This window comes from Erpetoichthys calabaricus, chromosome 1, assembly GCF_900747795.2.
Source record: "Erpetoichthys calabaricus chromosome 1, fErpCal1.3, whole genome shotgun sequence".
Taxonomy (NCBI): Eukaryota; Metazoa; Chordata; class Cladistia; order Polypteriformes; family Polypteridae; genus Erpetoichthys; species Erpetoichthys calabaricus.
The window spans coordinates 143652038-143678695 of record NC_041394.2 but is presented as its reverse complement, the minus strand read 5'-3'; the positions used below and the strand labels follow the sequence as shown (position 1 = coordinate 143678695).

The following is a 26658-nucleotide window of genomic DNA, read 5'->3' as shown; positions in this document are numbered from 1 at the left end:
CATGCTGTGCTGCCCTCTGCTGCAGGCAACCTAAAGAAAAGCTGTTGTAGTCCATTCAATACAATGTCTGTTAAGTAATGTGTTCTAAATTGAAAATCTACATGGCAGTGTTGAGTTAGAATGTGACTTGCCTAGCTGTGGGCTGTCTGTTTACTTATATGATTCTAACCATTCTCCTTTAACCCCTATAATCTACAAGTTTTTTTTCATCCATAGGATCACCTATCGCTTGTAGTTTTTTGCTTTTCAGACCATCCATCCATCCATTCTCTTCCGCTTATCCGAGGTCGGGTCGCGGGGGCAGCAGCTTGAGCAGAGATGCCCAGACTTCCCTCTCCCCGGCCACTTCTTCTAGCTCTTCCGGAAGAATCCCGAGGCGTTCCCAGGCCAGCCGGGAGACATAGTCCCTCCAGCGTGTCCTGGGTCTTCCCCGGGGCCTCCTCCCGGTTGGACGTGCCCGGAACACCTCCCCAGGGAGGCGTCCAGGAGGCATCCTGATCAGATGCCCGAGCCACCTCATCTGACTCTTCTCGATGCGGAGGAGCAGCGGCTTTACTCTGAGCCCCTCCCGGATGACTGAGCTTCTCACCCTATCTTTAAGAGAGAGCCCAGACACCCTGCGGAGGAAACTCATTTCAGCCGCTTGTATTCGTGATCTCGTTCTTTCGGTCACTACCCATAGCTCATGACCATAGGTTAGGGTAGGAACATAGATCGACCGGTAAATTGAGAGCTTTGCCTTATGGCTCAGCTCCTTTTTCACCACGACAGACCTATGCAGAGCCCGCATCACTGCGGACGCCGCACCGATCCGCCTGTCGATCTCACGCTCCATTCTTCCCTCACTCGTGAACAAGACCCCAAGATACTTGAACTCCTCCACTTGAGGCAGGATCTCGCTCCCAACCCTGAGAGGGCACTCCACCCTTCTCCGGCTGAGGACCATGGTCTCGGATTTGGAGGTGCTGATTCCCATCCCAGCCGCTTCACACTCAGCTGCGAACCGATCCAGAAAGAGCTGAAGATCACGGCCTGATGAAGCAAACAGGACAACATCATCTGCAAAAAGCAGTGACCCAATCCTGAGTCCACCAAACCGGACCCCCTCAACACCCTGGCTGCGCCTAGAAATTCTGTCCATAAAAGTTATGAACAGAATCGGTGACAAAGGGCAGCCCTGGCGGAGTCCAACTCTCACTGGAAACGGGTTCGACTTACTGCCGGCAATGCGGACCAAGCTCTGACATCGGTTGTACAGGGACCGAACCGCCCTTATCAGGGGGTCCGGTACTCCATACTCCCGGAGCACCCCCCACAGGATCCCCCGAGGAACACGGTCGAACACCTTTTCCAAGTCCACAAAACACATGTAGACTGGTTGGGCGAACTCCCATGCACCCTCCAGGACTCTGCTAAGGGTGTAGAGCTGGTCCACTGTTCCGCGACCAGGACGAAAACCACACTGTTCCTCCTGAATCCGAGGTTCAACTATCCGATGGACCCTCCTCTCCAGAACCCCCGAATAGACTTTTCCAGGGAGGCTGAGGAGTGTGATCCCTCTGTAGTTGGAACACACCCTCCGGTCCCCCTTCTTAAAGAGGGGGACCACCACCCCGGTCTGCCAATCCAGAGGCACTGTCCCTGAAGTCCATGCGATGTTGTAGAGACGTGTCAACCAAGACAGCCCTACAACATCCAGAGCCTTGAGGAACTCCGGGCGTATCTCATCCACCCCCGGGGCCCTGCCACCAAGGAGTTTTTTGACCACCTCGGTGACCTCAGTCCCAGAGATGGGGAAGCCCACCTCCGAGTCCCCAGGCTCTGCTTCCTCATTGGAAGGCATGTTATTGGGATTGAGGAGGTCTTCGAAGTACTCCCCCCCACCGACCCACAACGTCCCAAGTCGAGGTCAGCAGCGCACCATCACCACCATATACAGTGTTGACACTGCACTGCTTCCCCCTCCTGAGACGCCGGACGGTGGACCAGAATCTCCTCGAAGCCGTCCGAAAGTTGTTCTCCATGGCCTCCCCAAACTCCTCCCATGCCCGAGTTTTTGCCTCAGCAACCACCGAAGCTGCATTCCGCTTGGCCTGCCGGTACCTATTAGCTGCCTCCAGAGTTCCACAGGACAAAAGGGACCGGTAGGACTCCTTCTTCAGCTTGACGGCATCCCTCACCGCCGGTGTCCACCAACGGGTTCGGGGATTGCCGCCACGACAGGCACCGACCACCTTACGGCCACAGCTCCGGTCAGCCGCCTCAACAATAGAGACACGGAACATGGCCCATTCGGACTCAATGTCCCCCACCTCCCTCGGGACATGGTCGAAGTTCTGCCGGAGGTGGGAGTTGAAGCTACTTCTGACATGGGGCTCTGCCAGACGTTCCCAGCAGACCCTCACAACACGTTTGGGCCTACCAGGCCTGACCGGCATCCTCCCCCACCATCGAAGCCAACTCACCACCAGGTGGTGATCAGTTGATAGCTCCGCCCCTCTCTTCACCCGAGTGTCCAAGACATGTGGCCGCAAGTCCGACGACACGACCACAAAGTCGATCATCGAACTGAGGCCTAGGGTGTCCTGGTGCCAAGTGCACATATGAAACACCCCTATGCTTGAACATGGTGTTTGTTATGGACAATCCGTGACGAGCACAGAAGTCGAATAACAAAACACCACTCGGGTTCTGATCGGGGGGGCCATTCCTCCCAATCACGCCCTTCCAGGTCTCACTGTCATTGCCCACGTGAGCATTGAAGTCCCCGAGCAGTACGAGGGAGTCCCCAGAAGGTATGCCCTCTAGCACACCCTCTAGGGACTCCAAAAAGGGTGGATACTCTGAACTGCTGTTCGGTGCATACGCACAAACAACAGTTAGGACCCGTCCCCCCCACCCGAAGGCGGAGGGAGGCTACCCTCTTGTCTACCGGGGTAAACCCCAATGTACAGGCTCCAAGTCGGGGGGCAATAAGTATACCCACACCCGCTCGGCGCCTTTCACCGGGGGCAACTCCAGAGTGGTAGAGAGTCCAGCCCCTCTCAAGGAGATTGGTTCCAGAGTCTAAGCTGTGCGTTGAGGTGAGCCCGACTATATCTAGCCGGAACCTCTCAACCTCACGCACAAGCTCAGGCTCCTTCCCCTTCAGAGAGGTGACATTCCACGTCCCAAGAGCCAGCTTCTGTAGCCGAGGATCGGACCGCCAAGGTCCCCGCCTTCGGCCACCACCCAACTCACACTGCACCCGACCTCCTTGGTCCCTCCCATAGGTGGTGAGCCCATGGGAAGGGGGACCCACGTTGCCTCTTTGGGCTGTGCCCGGCCGAGCCCCATGGGTGCAAGCCCGGCCACCAGGCGCTCGCCAACGAGCCCCACCTCCAGGCCTGGCTCCAGGGGGGGGCCCCGGTGACCCGCGTCCGGGCAAGGGAAAATGCCGTCCAAATTTTTTATTTGTCATAGGAGGTCTGTTGAACCGCACTTTGTCTCATCCCTCACCTAGGACCAGTTTGCCTTGGGTGGCCCTACCAGGGGCATAAAGCCCCGGACAACAGAGCTCCTAGGATCATTGGGACACGCAAACCCCTCTACCACGATAAGGTGGCAAAGTTGCTAAAATGGCTCATTTTGTCCATTCCCATCCGCAACTGAAGCCTCACTAGAGTGAGAAATGTTGCTCAGCCTGGTTTATACTCACACAACTGTCATGTGAACTATAATGCGTTGGAGTTTAGAATGTGTGTGAAGGTGAGGTAGAGATATGCCTACTTGTAAAAATCTGGTAACTAACAGTATGTACAAATTAGAAACTTTATTTAAAGAAACCTACCCAACTTCCTTCATCTTTTATTTCTGTCTGCCTTTGAGGTCCTACTGGTTAATTCAGATAGCATCGCCAGAGTATATAAAAAAAACCTCAAGGAATTTGAGCTTAGACAACTATGGAAAGAGAATCTCTTAACTAAAATTTCAGAGAGAGAACAAAACGCAGCTGTTCATATAATGCAGTCTATTTCAAAATGTGCCAAATACAACATAATTGAAGAACAGTTTGTTAAATGTTGATGTATATATCTCATTTAAAATGTACTCAGGGCAAGATCCAACCTGTGGGTGATGTCATTAAGCACCTGCATTTCTAGGTCCCATGTTTTGTTAAAAAAATTGCAGTACCACTTAGTGGGATACAGAATAATGGAAGTGGGTGAATTCAAAACTTTTTTATTTTTTTTAAATGTTCAACATTTAATACAATTATGTTTTTAATAAACACATACATATACATTTGATCTTTGTTTTTAAATGTGCATGGCAGGACAGTGGCTGCAATGATCTGTAAAGGCTAAACTTGTTTAAATTGGCAGAAATTATCAAGTTAATTAAGCCTTTCTTATTTCTTCAATAACAGTGGTAAAATTTGGAAAGTCTTCCCAGAATATGTCTTTAACACATTATGTTCCTTATTTTCCAGGATTTACACTGGTGATTGCACCATTAGTCTCTTTGATGGAAGATCAGATCATGTTTCTAGAAAAGTTGGGGATTTCGGCTGCCACACTTAATGCTTCCAGCTCCAAGGTAGCTATGATTTTGATGTCTATGTCAAGGTTATTATAAAATCCTTATATATAAAATATATATATATATATATAATAAATGTGTATACTGTATATAATATATACAGTACTATGCAAAAGTTTTAGGCAGGTGTGAAAAAAAATGCTGTAAACAAAGGACGCTTTCAAAAATGGAAGTGTTAATCATTTATTTTCATCAATCAACAAAATGCAGTGAATGAACAAAAGAGAAATCTAAATCAAATCAATATTTGGTGTGAGCACCCTTTGCCTTCAAAACAGCATCAATTCTTCTAGGTACACTTGCACACAGTTTTTGAAGGAACTTGGCTGGTAGGTTGTTCCAAACATCTTGGAGAACTAACCACAGATCTTCTGTGGATGTAGGCTTCCTCACATCCTTCTGTCTCTTCATGTAATCCCAGACACACTCGATGATGTTGAGATCAGTGCATACCATCACTTCGAAGAATTCTTGTTCTTCTTTATGCTGAAGATAGTTCTTAATGACTTTGGCTGTATGTTTGGGGTTGTTGTCCTGCTGCAGAATAAATTTGGGGTCAATCATATGCCTCCCTGATGGTATTGCATGATGGATAAGTATCTGCCTGTATTTCTCAGCATTGAGAACACCATTAATCCTGACCAAATCTTCAACTCCATTTGCAGAAATGCAGCCCCAAACATTGAAGGAACCTCCACCATGCTTCACTGTTGCCTGCAGACACTCATTATTGTACCGCTCTCCAGCCCTTCAACGAACAAACTGCTTTCTGCTACAGCCAAATATTTCACATTTTGACTCATCAGTCCAGAGCACTTGCTGCCCTTTTTCTGCACCCCAGTTCCTATGTTTTCAGGCATACTTGAGTCGCTTGGCCTTGTTTCCACGTCGGAGGTATGGCATTTTGGCTGCAACTCTTCCATGAAGACCACTTCTGGCCAGACTTCTCCAGACAGTAGATGGGTGTACCTGGGTCCCACTGGTTTCTGCCAGTTCTGAGCTGATGGCACTGCTGAACATCTTCCGATTTCGAAGGGTAATAAGCTTGATGTGTCTTTCATCTGCTGCACTAAGTTTCCTTGGCCGACCACTGCGTCTACGATCCTCAACGTTGCCCGTTTTCTTTGTGCTTCTTCAAAAGAGCTTGAACAGAACATCTTGAAACCCCAGTCTGCTTTGAAATCTTTGTCTGGGAGAGACCTTGCTGATGCAGTATAACTACCTTGTGTCTTGTTGCTGTGCTCAATCTTGCCATGACATGAAACTGTCTTCCACAACCTCACCTTGGTAGCAGAGTTTGGCTGTTCCTCACCCAGTTTTAAGCCTCCTACACAGCTGTTTCTGTTTCAGTTAATGACTGTGATGATCATTAGCACCTGTTTGGTATAATTGGTTGATCATACACCTGACTATAATCCTACAAAATCCCTGACTTTGTGCAAGTGTACCTATAAGAATTGATGCTGGTTTGAAGGCAAAAGGTAGTAACACCAAATATTGATTTGATTTAGATTTTTCTTTTGTGCGTTCACTTTGCATTTTGTAAATTGATAACAATAAACAATCATTATTTATATTTCTGAAAGTATTCTTTGTTTACAGCATTTTTTCACACCTGCCTAAAACTTTTGCACAGTACTGCAGCTTAATTGGAGTCCACCTGTGGTACATTCAGTTGATTTGGAAAGGCACACACCTGTCTATATAAGGTCCCACAGTTGACAGTTCATGTCAGAGCACAAACCAAGCATGAAGTCAAAAGGAATTGTCTGTAGACCTCTGAGACAGGATTGTCTTGAGGCACATATCTGGGGAAGGTTACAGAAAAATTTCTGCTGCTTTGAAGGTCCCAATGAGCACAGTGGCCTCCATCATCCGTAAGCGGAAGAAGTTCAAAACCACCAGGACTCTTCCTAGAGCTGGCCACCATCTAAACTGAGCGATTGGGGGAGAAGGGCCTTAGTCAGGGAGGTGACCAAGAACCCGATTGTCACTCTGTCAGAGCTCCAGAGGTCCTCTGTGGAGAAAGGAGAACCTTCCAGAAGGACAACCATCTCTGCAGCAATCCACCAATCAGGCCTGTATGGTAGAGTGGCCAGACGGAAGCCACTCCTTAGTAAAAGGCACATGGCAGCCCGCCTGGAGTTTGCCAAAAGGCACCTGAAGGACTCTCAGACCATGAGAAAGAAAATTCTCTGGTCTGATGAGACAATGATTGAACTCTTTGGTGTGAATGCCAGGGCCAGGCGTCACGTTTGGAGGAAACTAGGCACCACTCATCACCAGGCCAATACCATCCCTACAGTGAAGCATGGTGATGGCAGCATCATGCTGTGGGGATGTTTTTCAGCGGCAGGGACTGGGAGACTAGTCAGGATAAAGGGAAAGATGACTGCAGCAATGTACAGAGACATCCTGGATGAAAACCTGCTCCAGAGCGCTCTTGACCTCAGACTGGGGCAACGGTTCATCTTTCAGCAGGACAACGACCCTAAGCACACAGCCAAGATATCAAAGGAGTGACTTCAGGACAACTCTGTGAATGTCCTTGAGTGGCCCAGCCAGAGCCCAGACTTGAATCTGATTGAACATCTCTGGAGAGATCTTAAAATGGCTGTGCACTGACGCTTCTCATCCAACCTGATGGAGCTTGAGAGGTGCTGCAAAGAGGAATGGGTGAAACTGGCCAAGGATAGGTGTGCCAAGCGTGTGGCATCATATTCAAAAAGACTTGAGGCTGTAATTGCTGCCAAAGGTGCATCGACAAAGTATTGAGCAAAGGCTGTGAATACTTATGTACATGTGATTTCTCAGTTTTTTTTATTTTTAATAAATTTGCAAAAACCTCAAGTAAACGTTTTTCACGTTGTCATTATGGGGTGTTGTGTGTAGAATTCTGAGGAAAAAAAGGAATTTAATCCATTTTGGAATAAGGCTGTAACATAACAAAGTGTGGAAAAAGTGATGCGCTGTGAATACTTTCCGGATGCACTGTGTATGTCTGTGTATGTGTATATATATATATATATATATATATGTATATGTATATGTATATGTATATGTATATGTATATGTATATGTATATATATATATATATATATATATATATATATATATATATATATATATATATATATATATATATATATATATATGTATATGTATAATGTATATATATATAAAAGCTGGAAATCCACAAAACAACCAAATGAAACACTTATCTTAAAATAGTTTTTTCTTCCTAAGCTTTCCATTCCTACCAGGAATCATCATCAGAGGAAAGGTGGTTAAACTTACAGAAACCCAAGGCGATATATAGCAAATAAGAGGGGATGATAGGTATATGGGGGTTGTTGGTCATAAAGTCTTATTTATTATTTGCATGTTCTTCTTTTCAAGCCTGCATATGCAGGGTTCATGTCCAAATGTCTATTAATGGTGTTTTCATTGGATAGCCACGTCTCAGCCAGTTCTCTGGCACTTTTAGCATTAGGCTTGAATTTTACTTGCACCGAGTCCTATTTAAATGCGTGTCCGGTTGAACTTGTATGTGTGTAAATCAGAGATTATGGGTCCTTTCTTCTGACTACATTGCGATGTTCCTGTGTACGTGTGGCATTTTTGATATCTGCCCCACGTATACTGCTGGACATGCATTACATGGTATGTTGTAATCCGTGTTCCGGGTCTTTGCTGCTGGTTTCTTGCCTTTACATTAAAAGGGACTATACATCGCATGTTTGTGAGCTTGTGTGCTTCTTGGATTCCTGCTCTGGACAGAATACGTGCTGTACCCTGTACCTCCTGATACCCTGTGATGATAAGAAAGTGTGTGCCAGGTGGGATGTTGGATGGGGGTTGGGGGGGTCGTCATGTTGGAGTCGATTGTTTGCTAGGGTTTCTGCCATCTCCTCTGTAAGCATTGTCTGGTGAATTAATTTTTTTCATAATTTTGACTCTCTACGCTACCACAATGGATTTCTAATAAAGCCGTCATTTAGTGACTGAATTATAGATTTTCAGCTTTAATTTAAGGGGTTTACCAAAAATATATAAACTGTTTAAAAATAACAGACATTTTTATACACAGTCCCTCTATTTTTAAGGGCTTGAAAGTATTTGGACATTTGGCTGACAAGCTATTCCATAGCCAGATGGGGAGCAGTTTCCTCATTATTTCATTAACTATTAAGCAGATACTGTGAAAGGTCTGAAATTGATTCCCAGTGTGGCATTTGCATTTGGAAGGTGTCACTGTGAACTCTCAGTATGAGGTCCAAAGAGATGTCCACACAAATAAAAACAGTCCATCATTAGGCTGAGAAAACAAAACAAGCCCTTTAAATAGATAGCAGTAACGCCAGGAGTGGTCAAGTCAACCATTTGGAATATTCTTAAAAAGAAGGAATGCAGTGGTGAGCTCAGCAACTCCAGAAGGCCTGGGCAATCACAGAAGACAATGGTGCAGGTTGATTGCAGAATTCTCTCCTAGGTGAAGAACAACCCCTTCACAACATATAGCCAAACCAAGAACACTCTCCGGTAGTCCTATCATTGCCAAAGTCTACAATCACGAGAAAACTTCATGAAAGTAAATATAAAGGTTTTACCACACGGTGCAAACCACTGGTAAACATCAAGCATAGGAAAAGCAGATTAGATTTTGCCAGAAAGCATTTTTTTTTTAAAACCTGTCCAATTTTTCTTTGTACAAAGGAAACTAAGATCAATGTGTGCCAGAGTGATGGAAAGAGAAGAGTATGGAGAAGAAAGGGAGTGGCTCATGATCCAATGCATACCACACTATCTGTGAAACATGGTGGAGGCAGTATTATGGCATGGGCATGCCTGACTGCCAGTGGAAGTTGGTCACTGGTGTTTATTGATTATGTGACTGCTGGCAGATGTCGCAGGATGAATTCTGAAGTGTGCAGGTCTATACTATCTACTGAGATTTGGCCAAATATTGAAAATGATCTTTCTGATTATGTTAGTTTGTTCAAATACTTTTGAGCCACTGAAAATAGGGAGACCGTGTATAAAAATGTCTCTTTTCTAAATAGCTCATATGATAGTTTTGGTATACCCCATAAATTAAACATGAACATTTACACTTCAATCACATAATGACTGCTTTATTTCAAATCCATTGTGGTGGCTTACAGAGCAAAAATTATGAAAATTGTGTCACTGTTCAAATACTTATATATATAAAAAATTAGAGCAAGAGAATATGCAATGTCCAAACTTAAAATTATAGTGTTAAATGTTAAGAACAAAGAGAGTGAGAAAGGAAACAATTGTTCGGGCACCAACTTGTTTTTGCAATATCCAGTATTTTCAGCTGTTATTGTAGAAATAAGAAAAAATTAAATATAGATTAAAAATAAAATTAAAACAGAAACGTGGTTTGACTTTTTACCAGTTCGTAGATTGTAGATAATCTTTGTAAACCTTCCAAAAAACTTTACCTGTTGTTCTGTAGACATACAGCCAAGTAATTATAAGATATATGTATTCTTGTATTGCCAAACAACCTTTCCAAAGCATAAATGAATTGTCCACAACAGCATTCTGTTTAGGTGTGTAGACTCTAAAGAACCTCTCTGTCAATCCATCAAAGATTTGCGGTATTTTTCAAAAGGGATTTCTCACTACTGTGTAAAGTGACAGGTAAGATGTTGTCAACAAAATGTATACAACCAATATGTAATCTGAAAGGGTTTTCACCCATGATCTCCTTTCCATAGCATGTTTTACATAAACGTTTTGTTGACCAGCACACTTCAATTACCAGAGCTGCGTATCCAGAATACAAAAATAAGTATGTAGGATTCAGCTTGCAGTATGTTTTTAAAGATGTTTTCAAGTATGCAGTATGCGTATAAAATGTAATACTGAATACTTTTAAACTACAGCTCCTAAAATAAAAAAAGAAATAAATCATGTACAGTCAGCCCACCGTATCTGAGGGTTCAGTCAAACGTGTATCGAAAATATTAAACAGAAAAAAAAAGGCCAGAAAGTTTAAAAAATCAAAACTTGAATTTGCCATGCACCACACACAATGATGAATCCATGCAAATGAAGTGATAAGTATACCCTGCTGTAGCCACCCGTCATTTCACAGATCCTTGGTCTCTTTCCAGCATTTTTTTGTTTGTGTATTATTCTCCTCCTCCTCCTCACCTTCATATGCTTCACTATCACTATAGGTAGAATTTATCATACTGTCACTTGTCATTTCTGAAGAGCTATCACTGTTATAACAAGAAAATGATCTATCATCTTCATGAATTTTATGTTGAGAATGCAAGTATTTAGCTAACCTTGCTACAGTTACTATCAGCAGTTTTTTAGTAATGAGTAAACTCTAGAATGATTGTGTGTGTGTAGCCCCCTGTGGATGAGTTCTCAGGGATAACAGTAAATGCATTAAAGAGAATGTTTAGTGGCAGTAATATTTCTTTGAAAAACAAAGAACCAATATTTATTCATATATTTATATATTAATGTTAGGTACCCTAACAGGCTAGGGTAACTTGTGCAAAAGTCCATTTGTGATGAAAACTAAAACTATTTTTTGTAATTTATTATGTGATCTTAGTCTTTTCAGCTCTTTCATTGGTTTTGTATACCTTAATATTTTAGTCTCATTTATGTTAATTATTTTATTTTAGATTTAGAAAATTTTTTTTTATTTATAGTTTTCATTTTTGTTTTTGCTTTCATTTTCAAAAACAATTTTGGTTTGTACATTCAAATGCTTTCCCATACTACAGCTACCTCTATACCAGGGGTTCTCAAACTTTTTTAGGCCTGGAGTGCCGCAGTGGCTACAGGTTTTCATTCTAACCCTTTTCCTAATCCGTGACCAGTTTTCACTGCTAATTAACTTTTTCCCCCATCACTTTAATAGCCCTGTTAGAAGAGTTCAGCCCTCTGAATTGATTCCTTTCTTCATTAAATGACAGTCAAACAGAAATGAGATGTGAAACAAGCTAACAGATGACCAGCTAAACTGGGGCTTCAAACTCGAACCAGTTTCACTCCAATCACTTTCCTAATGAGAAGCCAATTCTTGCTGTTAAATAAACCCGTTATTTAATTCTATGGCTTGTTGCTGCTCACATTCTGCCACAGCACACATTTCGAAAACTGATGTTTTTCTGTTCTTTCTAAGAGCACCGTCAAAATGTTTTGGTGACCTGAGAGATCAACCTTACCAAGACCATCACCTCTCTTTAATTTCAGATATTGTGTAATGGGCACAGGGGAGCTGGGGGGTATTTTCCGTATGTCGCTTAAATCATCCGAGATCAGATGCCTCATCTTGGATGAGTTAATGCTGGTGAAACTCATCCGGGATAAGTCGGTTTTTCAAACGCAGCCGTGTAGTAGATTTAGTCTAACTGGATCTAATCATCCGAGATGAATGCGCGTGCCCGTGCTGATGGAAAAACCCATATATATTGAGTCTAGAAAATATGATCAGCAAGTCTTTGATAGGCTGTAACAAAATGATGAAAAAACGGCCACATTTTTTTTCGCACAAGCGGAGCAGGACCTTTTATTCAAAGGACATGAAGAATTTCAAGATTTAATATGCACAAGGGATAACACTGCAAAAGCAGCCCAAACCAGAAAATACGGCTGGCAAAAAAGTGGCCGACAAATTAAACGCTAAGTGTGCATTGTACTTACTGAATGCAGTGTTTCATTTCGTATGTGTCAGATTAATTATTATTTAATATGTCATAATTCCAGATCAAACGTGAGCACAAGGAGAACATGGGAACAGGTTAAAGTGAAGTACAAGAATATACTTCAAACTGGTAAATATTGGTATATAACTATTTAAAGAATTGTTGACATAAATAATCATATATAATATAAAAAACATTAATTTTAAAGCTAATAAGAAGGCAGACAAGCAAAAAACAGGTGGTGGTCCAGAACTAACCCCTGCAGAAGAGTTGGCTATCCAGCAAAATGCCCAGCGCCCTGTTTCTGAGGGCATTCCAAGGGGAAGCTCTTCCCCAGAACCAGTGGCAGGATGTAGTGGTCACTTCATTTCAGGTAAAGGATGGTCATTGCATATACAGTAATCCCTCGCTACTTCGCGGTCCACTTTTCGCGGATTCACGACTTCGCGGATTTTATATGTAAGCATATGTAAATATATAACGCAGATTTTTCGCTGCTTCGCAGGTTTCTGTGGACAATGGGTCTTTTTACTTCTGGTATTTGCTTCCTCAGTTGGTTTGCCCAGTTGATTTCATACAAGAGATGCTATTGGCGGTTGGCTGAGAAGCTACCCAATCAGAGCACGCACTTAAGTTCCTGTGTGCTGCTGATTGGCTCAGCGACGGAGTGCTGCATTAACCAGGAAGTCTCATCTCACTCATTCAGCATGAACGTGCTCTTGCTACTGCATTCAGGGGATTATCACCTTCATCGTCGTCATTTTTACTACGCAGCATATTCATCACCATCATCACGTCATATTTAGCTACGTGTACTTCGCTATACAGTAAGTGTAAACTTATCTACCGATTTCATATTGCTTAGCAGTTGTCCCTGTTATTAATAGAGTTAATATTAATTAATATGGGTTGTAAACAATACAGGGAGGGTTTAAAAATGTCCAAATACACGTTAAATAAATATGATGTCCCTACTTCGTGGAAATTCAGTTATCGCGGTCGGCCTTGGAACCTATCTCCCGCGATAAGTGAGGGATTACTGTATTTGTCCTCAATGTGTGCCATAGGTATGTTCCATATAGCCCTCTTTTTTTTTGGGTCAGTTGCAGGGAATGTCATATCCCTAGAACTTGTGTCTGACCAACGAAATATTGACGAAGGTCAAATATTTGATGAAGACACTGTGTCTGATTATTCATCAGGAGGAGAGGTACATTTTCCAAATAATGCTTGATCAAACTCCATCCACTCTGATCAGTCCCATGTGCCCCAATCACATTTGGAAATTCTGGGTAATGAGAATCTAGGCTGATTGTGAGATTCTTTATGGAACTGTGGGTGTTTTTGCCTGTGTATTACCTACCTGCAATGACATGAAATGCCTCTTTTATTGTCTGCACACACATGTGTCCAGGAAACACTATGAAAACCCAAAGGAAATATTTCAGAGCCAAACAAACTTTACGAATTGCCTGGCAAACTGCACTTTTAGATAGCTTTTTCCGCATCGCCTACAGTATATAAAAAAAAAAAAAGTGCTGCTTGCAAAAAACCCCAAAGCAATGCATACTGTCTGTATGGTTGTGAGAGCCCGACTTCGCTGAGTTTGACTTCGAATATAAGGTGCTAATAAATCTTTTGAGGTACAATATTCCCCCTCGGCTAAAGCGGTATCTTTCGAAAAGAATTTCCTCCGGGAGCAATAAAGGATCTTGCCGATCGTGCAAAACCCTCTCTTTATGAAATTCTCTTCTTATAATTTGTGCACCGATATCAATTGGTTGCTCATTCATGAACGGTGAAGCCATGACTGAATGAATTCCATGCACGGACACTGATTAAGTGTGTGAGCTAATCCTTGTTTACATAGAACAAACCTGCTCCGAGCAGGTTTGAGGATTTGGATGTGCTGCTCTGACAACACATCCAACAAGAGTTTTGCAAAAACCGACAGATCCAGGATCGTGCCAAATCGTCAACAGTTACATCTGGCTAAACGAGTAATCCATGTACGAAAAATACCACCCTGGTCATGTGGTGGCTTGTTTTGTGTCTTATTATTGTTTGGCTGCTAATTAAAGAAAAAGAAACAACTATGGGGCCTGAGTCAAGTTAATTAAAAGAAGTAATCAGCAGCAAAAACTGGTCACTAATTAAGAAGATGGTAAGAATGAAAACCTGCGGCACTCGAGGCCTGGAGTTCGCCACCTCTGCCTTAGAAGGAGGAAAAATACAGACTCTAGTTAATTTCTTCATAACAAAGTGGATCTGACAAACTTTCCTCTGTTTCTATATCCTGTCCTTCTTTTGCTTGTTCTTGATTGGTTCCTACCACTGTTGCAAATCCTGGCTAATTATTTGATATATTGGGAATATATGGAGTAAAATGTTAAGATTTAAGAGGACTATGCCATGTTTAATTATAAATAACTACATTTTTAAAATGCTACTTGAGTTAATGACGAACAGTAAAATTGTCACAGAAAAACAAATTCATTGATATAATTAATCAAACTGTACATAGCTTTTTAAAAGGTGAATTCCTTAACAAGACTGCAAGATATCATTATGGCTCTTGAGTAGATTTATAAGTCTTTGGGTGAAAATGCAAGCCAAAAATTAGTATGAAGGGCCCAAAAAAATTATGCATCTTTGTATGCATATTTGTATCGTGTCCTGGGTATGACGTTAAACTGCATCCGGCCCTGCAAGCGGTCCTCAAAATTGCAGGGAAATCATGGGGGTTGGTGGCAGGATGAGCACTCCAGCCACTGTATTAAAAAAAAAAAAACTTCACAAAGCTCAGAGACTACAGAAAGAACTCCTTTTTGTTCTCCACGGGAGTAGCTCCGCAGCAGCCGCCCATAGAAAGGCTGCTCGCATCATGAAGGGGATGGGGGAAAGCCCTTGGGAGCCCCATCCCCGGAAGAGTCGAAACCGTTGGAAAGCCAATAGGGTCAGGTCTGTTGGGGATCGGAACTGGTGTGGTGCTCAGGCGTCACCCGCTGCACAGCAGCACTTGGGTCCCAATTTGAGGTGGCCCACATGGGTAGGCGCATGGAACGTCTTGGCTCTCCGGTAAGATGATCATCTTCGTCTGCTGTCGGAGGAGCTGCATAAACTCCGCATTTCAGTGGCGACACACTCTGAGGTGCGCAGACTGGGGACTGGCCAGATCTCTGTAGGTGGATACACCTTTTATTGGTCTGGTCGGTCTAATGGCTGTCATACTCAGGAAGTAGCTGTTGCTGTAGAGGATTGGCTTCTTCCGATGGTGTCCAATGTCACAAAGGCTGCAGGGATCTGTGGTATCCGGAGTGAACTTCTCCAGGCTGGTGGTAAGGCTGCCCTCCTGGCATTGCATGCAATCTTTTCTTACATTTGGGAGACTGGCATCATCCCAACTGCCTGGAAAATGGGACTTGTCGTCCCTATCTGGAAAGGGAAGGGTGATCGCCTGGATTGCAGCAACTACAGGGGGATAACACTACTCTCGTTGCCGGGTAAGATCCTTGCTAGGGTCGTCCTCAATAGGATCAGTGATCACTTGCTCACCTACCAGCGACCGGAACAGTCTGGTTTTACGCCTAAAAAGTCTCCCATCGACCGCATCCTGGCACTGAGGGTTCTCATAGAGCGCAAACGTGAATATCGGCAGAGTTTCTTTGCAGCCTTTGTCGATTTTCGCAAAGCGTTCGACTCAGTTGATCATGCTGCCCTGTGGGACATCCTGAGGGTTCTCAGGATCCCCCCCGAGATTGCTGGATATCATGGCTGGCCTGTATACTGGTACTGTGAGTGCTGTGCAGAGTGGAGGCAGGACCTCTGCGTTTTTCCCAGTTGATTCTGGGGTTCGTCAGGGGTGTGTTCTTGCTCCTACTCTGTTCAATGGTTGTATGGACTGGGTGTTGGGGAAGGTCGGGGGTCCAGTGGCTGTGGGGCATCTGTTGAAGAAAGATTCACGGATCTTGACTTTGCTGACGATGCTATGATCTTTGCAGAGTCAATGGAAGCTCTGATCAGGGCGCTCGAGAAACTGAGTGAGGAGTCTGAGTGACTGGGCTTGCAAGTGTCCTGGATAAAAACCAAGATCCAGGCCTTTAATGACCTCTTGGGCACAGCCATCAGCAGTGTGTCTGTTTGCGGAGAGAGTGTTGACCTTGTTGAGAGGTTTACTTACCTTGGCAGTGACATTCATGTCTCTGGTGACCTTTCCTGTGAAGTCAGTAGATGGTTTGGGAGAGCATGGGGGGGTCATGAGGTCACTGAAAAGGGGTGTGTGGCGCTTCCGATATCTATGCAAAAGGACGAAGGTCCAAGTCTTTAGAGTCCTGGTCCTTCCTGTCTTACTATATGGTTGTGAGACATGGACTCTATCCAGTGACCTGAGACAAAGACTGGACTCCTTTGGTACTGTGTCTCTCCGGAAAATCCTTGGGTACTGTTGGTTTGACTTTGTGTCGAATGAGCGGTTGCTCATGGAGTCCCGAATGAGGCACATTACCTGCGCTGTGAGGGAGCGTCTGTTACGCTACTACGGCCATGTGGCGCGTTTCCCAGAGGGTGATCTGGCTCATAAGATCCTAATTGTAGGGACCCAAGTGGCTGGACCAGGCCAAGGGGTCGCCCACTTAACACCTGGCTGCGGCAGATAGAGGGTCATTTCCGGAGGGTAGGACTGGACCGCGTGTCTGCCTGGGGGGTTGCCAACTGGGATCCCGAGCTGTTTCAACGTGTAGTGGGTGCGGCAACACACTGTACCAGTGCATGCTCCCCAGCTTGACTTGACTTGACTTTGTATGATGTTCTTAAAAAGATATAAGGTGGAATTTAAGCTAAAACTTAAATAGATTTTGTAATTGCTTCTTGATTCTAGACTGACTTAAACATTGATCACTGAATCAAGAGGAAATAAATGATTGAATTAATAGACTGGGAAATAAAATGTGCTTTTGATGGGAATGGGGTAGACAAAGCAACACTATCACTAAGTCAATGCATAAGTTCCATAAAACAGTAAAAGTGTTAATTTTTTTCAGATATACTAGTAATGTGTGAATTTTGTACAATTCTGGGTAACAGTGACAGATAATGTTGATCCTTAAATAATTTCTATAAAGTAGGTATTACTCATATTTAAAAACACTGTGCTGTATTTCATGTGGACTCCCAAATACTTTTTTTTTTTTTTTTTTTTGGGTATGATTGTGTAAGGGTGAGTGAGTGAGTGAACATCGCTGGTTCCTGACTTGTATCTAACACTGCTGGGATAGGCTCCAGTTTCTCTAGCATTTATATAATGGTAGGATAACTGCTACATCAGAAGAAGAGCTTTAATTTTTTAACAAGACACCCAGTTCATCAATAGGCCAACTCTTCTACGCACGCACACTTGCATGGCGCCGATTACAAGTCTCCAGTTAACCTTACACGTGTTATTGGGGATGTGGAAGAAAAGCCACCAGTATTTGGAAGAAAATCAATGCAGACAATGCCATCAACTGTTGCTTGCCAAGATTCATCCTCCTTTGTGGTCTCTTGGGGGGAGGCTGAGGAGACTGTTCTTTTATGACTATGCTGAAAATTGTATTTTAAAACTGATAAGGCAAGTGGAACTGCGCTGGTTGCTGTTACAGAATGCTAAAAAGTAAGATGGATTTATTTGTAGACACTTGTTGTTATGTTTCAGTTAACCCCCCTATGACAATCACCCTGTTCCCAAGTTCCTATCAATCCTGCATTAGAAATGACTGTAAAAAAAGATAGGCTGTCACTCAAATGATGGTAGCTTGACTGATTTATGAAAGTAGAAGAGAAGTGAGGATGTCCTCTTTTCAGGATTTTATGGAGTCTGGAAAACTATGTCTTGTCAGGTGCTATTAATGTGTAACATTGTGAAACAACCTTATCAACAAAGCATCAAGTTGTGTTTTAGTTTTTTTGTGTGCTCATTTAGGATGTTCTGTCACAGGAAGAAATAAAATTTGTATTTGTAAATATTTTATATCCTTGTTTCTCCTGTTTCCAGGAACATGCCAAATGGGTTCAGAATGCTATGCTGAACAAATCATCTGACTTTAAGCTTCTCTATGTGACCCCTGAGAAGATTTCTAAGAGCAAACTTTTTATGTCAAAGCTAGAGAAGGCTTATCACCTTGGACGCCTAAGTAGAATTGCAGTGGACGAGGTACATTGCTGCAGCCAGTGGGGGCACGACTTCAGGCCAGGTCTGTCATTATGAACTTCCTTATCAATGATGGTCCATGCTGTAACGAGATGATTGTGAAGTCTTGAATAAAATCGTGTGAGTGCAGTTATTGCAGCATAAGCATTTAAGTACATCCTGAAAATACAGGCTATTTTTATTTGCTTTTCTGAAGTGTTACATAAAATACTACTGGCTGTTCCATTTTAAAAAAAACAGTTTACATGTATAATCATTACTTCAGTAACCTAATAATTATGCTACCTGTATCCAATACTGGTGCCATTGGTTACACCCAGCTATCACATTATTTCATATGGTAAAGGGCATAACAATTACCATCAAAAATTTCAAAACAAAGGTGGGGGTTGATTTGTTTTCAATCCTATTTTTGTAACAATTGATCTATTTGTATGGAATGATTACAATAAAATTTATAAAAAAAAAAAAATCTAAATTATTTAGATTTTTGGTCTATACTCCCAGTGATGGTAAACAAAAAAATACAACATAACCAAAAGCAATCCTGTTTAATTCCATCTTGACAAGTATGTCCATTTACTCTCCTTAATTTACACTCCAGATTCCGACAGCTTTTTCTCCCAGTTGTGATTATGTGAAATGTTACTATGTTTCATTTTTATGTCATCTTAAGGTTTCCTATAGTGCACATTGAAGTTGATGAATTATCCAAAAACCCCATATGCTACCTTTTAGTGGCCATAGATAACATCATGCCTCCTTCTGTGTTCCAGGCCTGGTAACTGTCTGTGTGGAACTGACAGATTTTTTACATTTCTCAATGTTGCGTACTCCACTTTTCCTCCCAAATTTTACAGATATGCATGGTGATTAGTGACTCTCAATTAGCCTGTACGAGTAAATGTAAATCTGTGTGTGTGTGTGTGTGTGTGTGTGTGTGTGTGTGTGTGTGTGTGTGTGTGAGAGAGTTTGAGCTGCCATGTGCTTATTACCCCCCCATAGGTGTTTTGCTCTCAGTTCTTCCAGAACAGGGCTTTGCCCTGTGACCCTAAACTGAGTTAAACAGTTTGTCAAAGATTAAATAGGTGGACAACAGCAACAGTTTATATTGTAGAGCCCAAAATCACACAACAAATGACTCAGTTCGCTTTAATAGGCCCTGTTTATTTGGCAGCCCCCAGACTTAACTCTCAAAAAGGTATCTGCTTTTAAAAATCTTTCACCTTTTAGAATGCTGCCTTTACAAAAGTGTTTAAATAAATGTAATTATTTATTTTACTGTGATTCTTTCATGAAAATAAGAATATACATAAAGTATTTAGCACAACATACAGTAGCTCTTCAATTTCTTTTAACTTTTTCATAACGTCAAGTCAAGATTTGAGGGAGTGCAAAGTACTAGTATCTACTACATCACTTGGTGACTTATTCAATGTATGTATTGTTCTGTTATTAACTTGTTATTAACAGATTACAAAGTTCTTGGTATCCTGAAGCGCCAGTTTCCAAATGTGCCAGTGATTGGTCTGACTGCCACTGCCACGAGTAGTGTTCTGAAGGACTGCCAGAAAATCCTCTGCTTAGACAAAGTCATTACGCTTACTGCCTCATTCAATAGGCCGAACCTTTATTATGAGGTACGTATGGCAATGGCCAAAAGTACATACTGTACGTTGCATATTTTTGTTAGCTGCTTTTTTTTGGGGGTTTGTTTTTTTATCTTTGCAGGTTCAAGGAGGAATTGTTGAATAATTTCATTTTGTTTTCAGACAAAAAAGTAAATTTTTTTATCTTCATATTTAACATGACTTTAATTTTCATGCAAAACAGAAAAAAAATATTTTACATATCAATATACCATGTTGGTGAAAAAATATAATAAATGTCAGAACTTGTTTTTGATTCTGATAACTCCCTAGATGGGTAAAACTCCAGCCTAAGACAGCGCAATCCATAAATGTTTAGTACTGTTCATTTGAAACATGCTTTTTGTGTTTGCTGCTAACTAATTGCACAAATCGTATATACTGTATGTAATATTTTATTTATATATATATATATATATATATATATATATAATTCACTAAGGCAAGCAAGACACCATGGAGCACGCAAGACAGAGCCAGAGCCCCGCCCACCAACAATTCACTAAGACAGAGACCATGGGATACGCACGACGAAGCCACGCCCACCAACTCACAGAGACCCACCCACCAACTCTAAGACCATGAGATACCCCTTGCAAACTGTTCTACACGCTGCATACAGTGATTCACATCCGCGCCTGGTCATGTGCCCACTCGCAAGAGCTCACCAAACACTGCCCCAGTTGCTTTCGTCTCTGCTACAGTCCACATGCACCTCTGAGCCATGTTGACTTTTCATTGTTCTTTTCGGCTTTTGTTTAGGTAATCCACCACTTCGCATGCAAGACAACCATGGAAGCACGCAAGACAGAGCCAGAGCCACACCTGCCAACTCACAGAGCCCCGCCCACCAACAATTCACTAAGACAGAGACCATGGGATACGCTGAAACTTGACTCCCTCCTGCTAAATAGTTACGCGACCCCCGAGCGGTCAGCGTCCAACTTCTTAGAGGGACAAGTGGCTTTCAGCCACGTGAGATTGAGCAATAATAGGTCTGTGATGCCCTTAGATGTCCGGGGCTGCACGCGCCTACACTGAATGGATCAACCTGTGTGTACCCGGCGCCGAGAGGCGTGGGTAAGCCATTGAACCCCATTCGTGATGGGGACCAGGGCTTGCAATTGTTCCACACGATCGAGGAATTCCCAGTAAATGCCGGTCATAAGCTCGCACTGATTACGTCCCTGCCCTTTGTACACACTGCCCATCGCTACTACCGATTGGATGGTTTAGTGAGGTCCTCAGATCGGCCCTGCCGCGGTCGCTCGCGGCTTTCATTCACTTACAGTCATATCCTCAAACCCACCCCATTTGGACAACTGTGTCTTTCAGGATGTGTTCACCCATCAATACATAATTATGAGGCGTATGCTACGCCACGGGTTGGCTAGTATATAATATAATATAAAATACACATACATTCACATGTCCAAAACTGTACTGTGTTTAGGACTCCATTATTTGGCTTTTTATACTCATCACTATGCAAAAACTATTTTTCCCCTCTGATACAAGGTGCGCCAGAAACCTTCAAGCAGTGAAGATTTTACCGAGGACATTGTAAGACTGATTAACCAAAGATACAAGAATCAGTCAGGTAGGCACCAAAATCTCACACCTTAAATAAAGTTGAACTGAATGGGGAGTAGACAAATTATTCTCTACTATTGTTTTCACACTGCTGACTCATCTTGGCTCAAGCACGTTAGTGTTTTGTTGACCAAGGTTATTTTGTTCTAATGTGATTGGGTTTAGCCAAGTTGAATTCATCCCATATAATGAAAGTGGGTTAAGGTCAGCCAGCACAAGTGAACCAGAGGGGGCTGGGCGGTCTCATGGTCTGGAACCCCTACAGATTTTATTTTTTTCTCTCCAGCTGTCTGGAGTTTTTTTTGTTTTTTCTGTCCCCCCTGGCCATCGGACCTTACTCTTACTCTATGTTAAATAGTGTTGTCTTATTTTAATTCTCACTTTGTCTTTTATTTTTCTTTTCTTCATCATGTAAAGCACTTTGAGCTACATTATTTGTATGAAAATGTGCTATATAAATAAATGTTGTTGTTGTTGTACTAAAGTATAGTGAAAGTGAGCATCACTGCAGACTCTTGTCAAGTTAGGATCTAACTGGGATTGATCTGGTGTGGTGATATTATTGGTATTGCACATATCTTGCATTCAGGTATTTTGTTATTATAATTTGCACATTTTTTCTCAAATATATTTTTTTTCTTTCCTCCATTGCAGGAATCATTTATTGTTTTTCCCAAAAGGACTCTGAATGTGTTTCATTAAACCTTCAAAAACTGGGGATTAAAGCAATGCCTTATCATGCTAATATGGAAGCCTCAGATAAATCCAGTGTACATAGAAAATGGACATCTAACCAGATCCAGGTAAAAAGGTATTTAGACATTAGAAGATTCTGTGAGATCTTTAAAGGTTTTGCAAGGTCATTTGCTTAGTGTGTTCCATCTTTTAAAAGGCTGCAAATTTGGCAGGTTAGGTAATTTGCAAAACTTGAGGTTCAGGGAGCCCATGTTGTAACAATTAAAATTATATTTAGATTCATCAAAATTCATCAAAAACAAAAATGATGTAGTAGAGAAAGGCAAAGATTTTTTTTTCTTGAAAAACTTTAAAAAGAGAATTTGTGTAGCCTGAACAAGGACCTTAAAGAGTCAAAATGAAACTTTTTCATTCCCTGCAGTCTTTGTTTAATGTATCTATATAGCCTCATGTATTTACTGCAAACTTTTTTTTCTTTCAGATTGTAGTGGCTACTGTAGCATTTGGGATGGGCATCGATAAGCCAGATGTACGGTTTGTCATTCACCACTCACTGAGCAAGTCAATGGAAAACTACTACCAAGAGAGCGGTCGTGCAGGTAGAATTCAGACATATTTGATGAAAGTACTAATGCATATATCTAAGGAGCAGTTATCTAGGAAATATTGTTAAATATTTTGGTGTTGAGAGGTGTAAGTAGCATTGAAAATATACAGTGTATTAAGTCTTGTACATCTACCCTGGTGACTGTGGTCACATTTAACTTAGTTCCTATGAATCTAGTATTCCTATTTCACAATTGCTGTAAACAGCATATGGTTTCTAAATGTTTATTTAACTTATTAACATTGTTTAGGGGACTGGGGCGGAGTGGTGGCTCTTAGGCTATGAATCTGCAACTGGCAATCGGAAGGTTGCCAGTTCAAATCCTGTAAATGCCAGAAGTGATTCCACTCCATTGGGTCCTTGAGCAAGGCCCTTAACAAAGGTTCTAAATTGGAGGATCCTCCAGGTGGTTTGTCGTGTGGTGGGAGCGGCAATGTGCTGTTTCAGCGCATGTTCCCAACCTCTCTTTCTTAGGAGACTGTCAATCCATATAAAAAAATAATTGTAAGATTTGCTCATGCAGGAAAATTGTTGTTTCTTTGATATTTATTGAAATTTTGTAGTTATCTATAACATTGCTGATTATGCATTGCATGAAAAACCCTTACTTACAGGTATTTAAACAAAGTATAAGTGCTAAAAGTCTCTCTTGTCCACACGTGTGTAATTTGCAAATTAAAAAGTACAGTTCCTGTTGATATGTAGTGGGAAAGGTACATTAACATTGACTTTAAAAATAGTACCAGTTTTATACCATAAAATACTTTGCAGAAAAAAATGAAAGTGCACTAAAGCTTTAATGTATCGATCAGTAAAAAATATCAAAGGGCTCACATAATACTCATTGGAAGTGTCTTTGTTTCCTCATTATATGCTTATTTATGCTATTTTGACATGAATGATCATAATAAGGAGTAATTTGATTTTGTATCTTATTGTTTGCTGGACAGTCTTCTCTGCTCGTGATTGACCACATTCTTATCATTTTTAGGTCGAGATGACGAGAGAGCTGATTGTATCTTGTATTACAGCTTTGGAGATATCTTCAAAGTCAGTTCCATGGTTGTGATGGAGAATGTTGGACAGCAGAAGCTCTATCAGATGGTGACTTATTGTCTTGATGTACAGAGGTAATAGAACATCATCAGAACAGGCACAACAATTCTTAAAGCAAACAAGAACTTATGTACATGTTCACAGTGTGTATAATATGAGTTTGAGGTTTTCCATTCGGCTGTGACCAGTTGAGTTACTTAGGGTGGCATCAATTAGCAATTTCTTATTATGCTCCTTAGGTCCTGAATTTGGGGATTGCACTGAAATGATCCACTTTATATTAGTTTACTAGCCATGTGCGCACAACTACGTTGCGAGTGTTAAAGTTGTCTGTGAAGGGCTCCCTGTTTCAACGCGGCTGCCAGTCATGAACTGGGCCCTTCGTCGCACAGCATTATGATTTTTATAAGGGAAACAAAATTACAAAACAAAACCCTTGGATATTGATTTGATAGGAACGGCCTACTTGGAATCACTGTCCGAATAGTAATTATGTGGTGGTGGAGGAGCATTTCTGCTTCTCTCCGTTCACAGTCCGTCTCGTTTTCACGACGCTGTCGTTTCCTCTCACGATCTCTTCTCAACCTTTCTTCAATCTCGCAGGTTGCTTTGTGGCAATCCAAAGAGTAAGGAAGAACCAATGTTTCTTTCTTGAACTCCAAACGCCGACTGATGGAAAATCACAGAAGTGTGTCCGACTTATATACTCTGACTGCCGACTCCAAGAAGCGGGTGAACATTCGATTTGGACGAAGTGCTGCCAACGACGGTGGATAGAAACAGAAAAAAACACAGTCTCGTCAACGAAGCAGGTGTCGATGCCAGATCTAAACACAAAGAGTGGTATCGACAGTGTTTGTAAAGAAAAGTAACAACCAAGGCATTGTCAAGGGAACATGAATTCGCGGACATACAAAGATCAAGATCCAAATGAAGATTATATATAAAGATTAGTTAATTTAAAGCACAACAATTTGTTTAGTTTGAATGTCTGTGTTTTGAGGTGTGACTGGAGGACTACAGTCTTCAGTACTATAAGCCTGGAGGAGATTCTTAATGTAATGCCTATGTTTTAGCTGTCTCTCTACTGCCATCTAGTGCTTCTTCTTCTCATTCGTTCACGGACAAACAAAGATCAAGATCCAAACGAAGATTATATATAGAGATTGCTCTCTAGTGTGGACACTTTTTGTGACTGAAGACAGAGAAGAAAATTAAAATTAGTCAAAACCTTTTATTAATACATACCAGGCAAAGGTAAAATGTCAGAGAAACACAGTCCTAGGACACCGCACTTCATCTGCCTCGAGCGCAGATGTCCTTGTTCTTTTATACCTTTCTAATCTCCTGATCGTTGACCACGTAAGCAAAAAATAGCGTCCTGACTCATTGTACTTTTCCAATTTTGTAAAGTCATTACCCTAAAGGTATATTTTCTTGTCACACACATCATCAAAAGAAACTTCCAGAAAGTATACATGCTTTTTGTCACGTACGCAAAACACAAACAAGTTTCATCATTCTGTCCTATTTTCTGTACACACATACATTTTGTTCAATTACATCTTTTTATGTTTTCACACTCCTCCCTTTTTGAACAAAATGATGTGGGCAATATAATTCTATCTTGAAATGGTTGATGTAGGGGAAGGGGGAGAGAAAATGGAAGAAGCTATATGAGACATGCGCTCCTCATGTAGCATATATGCCCTTTCCATAGAGGCGGTAAAGTACTTAGATATTATATAACGAAACAAAGGGATAATACAACAACCAACCAGGAGGAGGAGACAAAATGTCACAACCAAAGAAATGAAAACAGATCTTATCCATTGTCCCCAGGATCCAAAGGAGGATGCAAACCACTGATCCCAAGGATTTGTAATGCCAGAATTAGTGGAAAGTTCTTTAGAGAGAGCAGTGAGGCCTGCCAATGCACGAGTTATTGATCCATCTGGCGCGGTATTATTTGGAACATATGTACAACAAGCATCACCAAACATAGCACAGACACCTCCCTTTTCTGCAAGTAACATGTCCAGGGCTAGACGATTTTGCCAAGTCATCAGAGAAGTACGATCAAGCTGTTCATGTATGCCTATTAATAGTAATTTGGGGTATGATAGATTCAAAACCGGCAGCAACTTGATCCCTAGCTTTAAATCTGTCTGGGACACCCCTAGGGACTCCAATAGCATCTATGTATACTCCAGGGCCATGTAAGGAGATATTAGTAACTAATTGGATAATTGCCTTCGTGAGTTTGAAACATAGGGGTATCCATGTGACGGGTGGGGGGAAAAAGAATAGATAGATTAGAACACTTTGAACCAGAGAGGGGTTTCTTGGAAATAGTAAATAAGTACAGAAGGCAGGGCAACCCCACGGGGTCAGAAATGTTAGATAATGGGAAAGGGACTGTAGCTAAATGAGGACGGGCTGCAGCACACGCATAACAATGAGAACGATTAACTTGCTTAGCTGAATAGAGAACCCACTGCAACCATCTATTCTGATTCCCATAACCAGTTTCTACTGAAAAAGTGGATGAAAGGGTGGAAATATTCATAATCTTAACAGGAGAAA

General features: G+C 42.0%; 1 protein-coding gene across 2 annotated transcripts in view; it reads left to right on the top strand.

Moving 5' to 3' along the window:
• Positions 1-26658, top strand: part of recql (RecQ helicase-like) — a 73932-nt gene that overhangs the window by 20972 nt on the left and 26302 nt on the right. For both annotated transcript variants that reach the window (XM_028806682.2, XM_028806690.2), the window contains exons 5-11: positions 4472-4578; positions 18316-18514; positions 19945-20111; positions 21639-21720; positions 22368-22516; positions 22891-23008; positions 24008-24146. In XM_028806682.2, the coding sequence (XP_028662515.1) occupies positions 4472-4578; positions 18316-18514; positions 19945-20111; positions 21639-21720; positions 22368-22516; positions 22891-23008; positions 24008-24146 (961 nt within the window). The remainder of the gene's footprint in view (positions 1-4471; positions 4579-18315; positions 18515-19944; positions 20112-21638; positions 21721-22367; positions 22517-22890; positions 23009-24007; positions 24147-26658) is intronic.